Source organism: Sphaeroforma arctica, assembly GCF_001186125.1.
Source record: "Sphaeroforma arctica JP610 unplaced genomic scaffold supercont1.98, whole genome shotgun sequence".
Classification (NCBI taxonomy): domain Eukaryota; class Ichthyosporea; order Ichthyophonida; genus Sphaeroforma; species Sphaeroforma arctica.
The window spans coordinates 98,295-104,346 of NW_014040460.1; the positions used below are offsets into that span (position 1 = coordinate 98,295).

General features: G+C 43.8%; 1 protein-coding gene and 1 pseudogene across 2 annotated transcripts; one reads left to right on the forward strand and one right to left on the reverse strand.

Moving 5' to 3' along the window:
* Window positions 1-1,935: 1,935 nt before the first annotated feature.
* On the forward strand, window positions 1,936-2,308 carry SARC_02243 (hypothetical protein; the record flags this gene model as incomplete). Its single annotated transcript, XM_014304013.1, has 2 exons — window positions 1,936-2,018; window positions 2,182-2,308. 2 exons carry the CDS (start codon window positions 1,936-1,938, stop codon window positions 2,306-2,308), a joined length of 210 nt encoding a protein of 69 aa, XP_014159488.1.
* Window positions 2,309-5,400: 3,092 nt separating this feature from the next.
* SARC_30044 lies at window positions 5,401-5,472 on the reverse strand (annotated as a pseudogene). The gene has a single exon. The product of its transcript is annotated as a tRNA-OTHER (tRNA).
* Between the last annotated feature and the right edge of the window lie 580 nt (window positions 5,473-6,052).

Consider the following 6,052-nt stretch of genomic DNA (forward strand, 5'->3'; position numbering starts at 1 on the left):
TCTCTTCTTTTAGGGACCGTAGGATAGCTTATGTCCCCGGGGGGGTCCTCTTGTAAAATTTATATTCCTTTAGCTAACCTTCCTAAGACACAGATACTCCTTATGATAGCTATCTCTCTGTAGAAGGGGGGCCTCCATCCATTAACTTTTAAAAATCTGTGTAGACCCTCTTATATATTCTACAATCAGATTATAGTTTTCACATATGTATCTAACTGATGGATGTCCGGAACCTTTGTTATCTTAGGATGGACTTGAACCTACCACTTATTTTATTAAAAGTTAGTTAACTAACCTCCATTTTTATAATCCTATTATCCTTCCACTACTGACCCGCTTTTCAGAGATTGATTCCCTTGAGATGAGTGGTGTGCAAGCTACGGTTATCTATCTGATCGCCCACAAGTATATCATACCTATACACATCAGTTTAGAGACTAATAGAACCCATGGTAAGGTAATAACACTAGTCTAGTATATGGTGAGTATATCTATTTGGTTAATTTAGAAGATTAAAACCTTTTTATAAAGTAAAGATTATTATGCTACTTGGGTGACCAGTAAACTATAAACAAATTGTAACCATAAGAATGCTTACGGGAAGCCAACATCATAAATCGCATCCCCTGTGAGAGTTAACCCTCTTCCGAATTAGGTGGAGGGTAGCTATAAGGAATCCTATCGATAGGGTGTAGTACTTAAGTAATCCCCTCGGGAAAAGAGACTGTAAGATCGCATAAGAGGGTGGTGGAGGGTCTCGGGACCCTCCTACACCTTCGGTACCCTCGGGATTACTGCCCTCTACGATAAAAGAGGAGTTCCTAATGGAGCAAATCACCTCCGCGCAAGGGTGTAGGATAGCATATTCCCACCCCGCAGGAAGATCAGATTTGATAAAATTAGTGGTGTAGTGCGATAGCTTGGGGTTCAAATCCGACCATCCAGGATTGTGTAGGAGGAGCCCTCCACCATAGGTGTGCTCACAGAATCCACCCCAGGGCCACAGTATTGTACAAGCTAGGCCAAAGGTTAGAGGGGTCCCTAGTACAACTGCCCACATCAATAATCCAACTGATCCGGACATATCGCTAAAGACTTTCCCTGTGGTACACATCTAATCTATCACCCTACACGTCTATAGCTGACAATAAAGAGGAATATTAACATACTTTTATAATTACAGTTAACCTTTTATCATTAGAATAGAGTTATTGCGCATGTGTGGCAAAGGAATAGTGTGTGGGAGTGACAATTTAACTTCTCATAATTTTTTAATAAGAACTGCTCATGAGATTAGAGGGTGCAATACCTGCATACCCTTCAGACTATGGTATTTCCCAATCTCCATCTGCTGGGCGGCGGAAGAGTGACAGTAGACCAAGATTCTATCCATCTGCAGAACTTACTCGTCAAGTGAGTGGAGGTGTTACGCGAGATCCATTTGAGTCACCAGTACTCGCACCCACAGGCAGGGTAGTGATAAGGAAAGATCCTAGGCGTACACTGTGATATGCTACATAAATAACCTCTATACTAATGAGTATGTACACAGAATATTATAGCATGTACGGGATCACTGAATTATTAGTTGCAGAAGAGGTAATCAAAAATGTGGAGAGACTAGTAACTTCCGCTAAAAACCATCATGGAGTGGACTTCCTTAAGACTCCTAATCCAGCCTACAAGGCAATGGTCTTAGATCATTTATATAATGGTAGGAAGAAAGGATACTCCATGGGTCCACAGATTGTGCAGATGATGTTCAAGAATGCAAACTATAACCCGTTCCACAGAGATGCGATGAGAGTAGTCAGGGATATCCTTCCCATAACTCGCACTCTCCCTGGTAAGCTCTATGGTGGTTTGGCCAAGATGGACAGAGATCACCTTGTTAATGTCTTGAAGGATGGGACTGGATAGGCATTCAACATAAATATGACCCAGGTGGATATGATAAACAACACCAGGGATCCCGAGGACACTGAGATAGATAAACTGGATCTTTCGATTCAATCAAGGTACTGTCATCCATATCTAGGTTTTCGTGAAAAGAGTATAATTTTTGGGATTGTGACACACACTATACAGTAGAAGCTGGCGGACAAAGAGGCTAGCAAGAAAGGTATCGCACAGTCACGGGCTACCTCTCGACAAGAATGCAAACTATAACCCGTTCCACAGAGATGCGATGAGAGTAGTCAGGGATATCCTTCCCATAACTCGCACTCTCCCTGGTAAGCTCTATGGTGGTTTGGCCAAGATGGACAGAGATCACCTTGTTAATGTCTTGAAGGATGGGACTGGATAGGCATTCAACATAAATATGACCCAGGTGGATATGATAAACAACACCGGGGATCCCGAGGACACTGAGATAGATAGACTGGATCTTTCGATTCAATCAAGGTACTGTCATCCATATCTAGGTTTTCGTGAAAAGAGTATAATTTTCGGGATTGTGACACACACTATACAGTAGAAGCTGGCGGACAAAGAGGCTAGCAAGAAAGGTATCGCACAGTCACGGGCTACCTCTCGACCAATTGCAGTACCATCCACCATTGAACCTCCTCGAGGACGTCCACTACCTTCTATCATGTCAGCTGTAACTCCACACTCTCAAGCACCTGTACTCATAGGTAGCACACACACACTCTCTCTGTCTCCCTCTTTGTTGGCTCTATGTTAAAGTCCTGCTTCTTCGATAGCTTTTTAAAAATGGATTCATCACACTCAATTATGATAGTAAGTCATAGCGACTGGATCAACCTTATTCGCATTAAGCAGAGATTGCACCCACTATCACAGTCTCGAACCTTTATAGTGTCTTCAGTGGCTTCGATGATGCACTACAGTCATACAAGGCTACCTGATGGTAAGATATACTGCAGACCTGAAAAACTATAGTGTCAGAGATATCGGACAGTTCTTGCAGGGTAGATAAATTACCGCCAACCTTCATCCTCTCTATCCCCATCTCACAAAATTTCACGCCCCTCTCGTTGAGGCTGCCCCTGACTGACAAGACACCACGAGAGACTCTGGACGAATACTGCTGTTTGTCAGTTACCATAAAATAGATAGATAGATATTCCATAGTTGCAGCTAATACAATCGGGGGAATCAGCAAACCCAGATAAAAGGTGGTACTAGATACTATGGAGGCTACTAACCCGTGGGGGATGGTACCGGAGGTCCACCACCTTTGAATTTGACAGCTAAATAAAGTCGTTATTTTAGCTTCCTGGGGTCGGAGACACGCAAAGGACGCGCTACCCCTAACTAAATTATCTAAACCTATGCCGCGAGAGATTTCAGCTCGCGGCACACGTTTTAAAAGATTAGTTAGGGATCTACGGTCCAAGGGACCGCAGACGCCCCACGTTTTCATTTTACAGCTAAAAAAAGTCTTTATTTTAGCTTCCTGGGGTCGGAGACGCGCAAAGGACGCGCTACCCCTAACTAAATTATCTAAACCTATGCCGCGAGAGATTTCAGCTCGCGGTACACGTTTTAATCTAAAGATTAGTTAGGGATCCTCCACCATGAGTTCATAGCTAAGCTAAAGGTGGTGTACCCCAACACTCTATATAAAGTTTTCCCTCCCCCTCCTCCGGTCCCCCACTCTAGTCTTTCAAAGAATGGGGATCCGAAAGGATGTAAGATAAGATCCATCCCTTCGGATCTACCATGCCCTCTCAGAGAGGGGTAGCCCTACGGAAGAGATATTCTTCTTCATGATACTATACCACTAAACACATACCCACGTATAGTTTTAGGTACTACTCTACTTCTTATACTCTTAGGCTATAGCTTCTTAAGTTTTACCTACCTTTCTTAGCATAGTCTACCCAGGTTTACTATATCCGTATAGAGAGAAAGATGCCCCTATACTCTGCATTTGTAGTCTAAAGCTAATATTCTATTCACATTCCTAGTGAGGGTGAGGATGAGGATTAGGGTTAATATGGTGTAGGGTGTATTTAGAGAGATACAGTTGTAAGAGGTGGTGACCTGCCTCTACCATCCCGGGGTACCGGAGGAGGGGTGCCTTTAGGAGGGGCATGAGACCCTCCACCATAGCATCACCCCACGGGGTCCCCCACTCTTGAGTGGGGATCCGAAAGGATGTAAGATAAGATCCATCCCTTCGGATCTACTATGCCCTCTCTCCCCGAGAGAGGTCCCCCACTCTATTCTTTCAAAGAGTGGGGATCCGAAAGGATGTAAGATAGGATCCATCCCTTCGGATCTACCATGCCCTTTCTCTCAAAAGAGAGAGAGGGGTCCCCCACTCTTGAAAAGAGTGGGCATGCCCTCCCTCTGGAGGGGTAATCTTATTTATTCTTACTGTCTACCTTAGATACCTATTAAATATTTTTATATTAATAAAATCATATCCTAGAAAGAAGGAAATTGATATTGAGGTTGTAATTGGGTATCTCACAGCAGAGTATTACATACGAACTGATAAACTGTATAGTGTCTATCGTAGCTTTATACTCCGACACTATAATACCTAGAACGTCTCACCCGCACCCAAGAGGTCTACTCTCTGCCTCCGGTCCATCCATCAGAGGGGACACAGTGAAAAATGAGAGCGTAGCGTACACCCCTACGGGGTTCGATTCCTATGGCGACCGAAGAAGGTGTTCTGGTAGTTTATCAGATCAGGCCCCCCCCCTCTACTTCCTAGGACTCTATCGGGGAGAGAGTGAGCCTCTCACCTAGGACGTGTAGGTCTTCCCCGAGTGTGAGTGTGAGTGTGAGTGTGAGTGTCATTCACCCCGTAGGGCTACGACTATGCTGGGGGCATCTCTTATCCCAGGGGGCCCACCCCCCACTAGTGAGATAGTTTACCATTAACTCAGGTTCTAAAAGTAAAGATAGGTAGTAGCAGTTTAATAATACCTCTACATGAAATATAAAAATAAGATAGTCATTGGAATACATACGACGTGGTAGGTTCAAGTCCGGCCCCTCTATTTATTATCTAACTTCTCAGCTAGGTCAATTCTCCATGTAAGTTTTAGATGAATTATTAATCAGAAATATTCATTGCAATCACCATCCCGCCGTCACTCCCCAAGGGAGGGGTGTACCTGTAGAATCGAACAAGAGACTATTAGTCTACTATCCCCCAAGGGGACAGGACACCCCCCCGTAGTTTAGCTTAATACGGGGGGGGACTCTCGTAGAGAGGGCGTGTAAGATGTCCCTGACATCCACGACCCTCCCCTCTAAGACTTCTCTGTGAAGGACACTATAGACTAGCACACTCATAGTACCGGAGGGAGTGTAGGTCTATGGGTATACAGGTTGATCGAGGGTACACAGGTATATAATAGGCATATTACCCGTAAGAGTGGTGGCCTGGTCTCTATAAGGATCAGTCGTAAAATGAGAATAGTGGACTCGAACCACTCTTAATGGATTCAAATTCCAGCGTCTTTCCACCTAGACGAATTCTCACGTTCTCCACTCGAGGTATGACCTATATTATGAATGATATATCTATTATTAGCTTCTACTCCTCCGTATGCACAATAGTAGAGACACATGTATAGCTGTGGGGCTAGAACACTATAGCTAAATAAACCTTCCCACGAGTCACCCCCTAGACATCATAGTGTGACCTAAGCATTATCCCCAGAGGGGTCCCTCCGAGGTGTCCTATCTTATCTTATCTTGTCCTTTCAGGGTAGGGTCCTTTGGAAGGACGGGGGTAATCCTCGTTACCTCTCTTTATTATACTAGATAACCAAGAAGTATAACTTATGATTATCTATTCACCTTAAATTTCTGGGAGCTAAAAAATTCAAGAGTAATGAGATGATAGATTCATTAGAATCCCTCGGATGGACGATCCATCCCTACGGATCTCCGATAGTGGCCGAGAGAATGAAACTATTCAATTTTAAGAGTGGTTCAAATCCTTCTTACCCAATAAAAATAAACTTAGTGATATGTTAAGGGTGTTAAAATATATTAAAATAGGAGTAGGTCAGCTGACGGGATGCCCTTATTAAATATTCTTCCCCCTGATGACAGC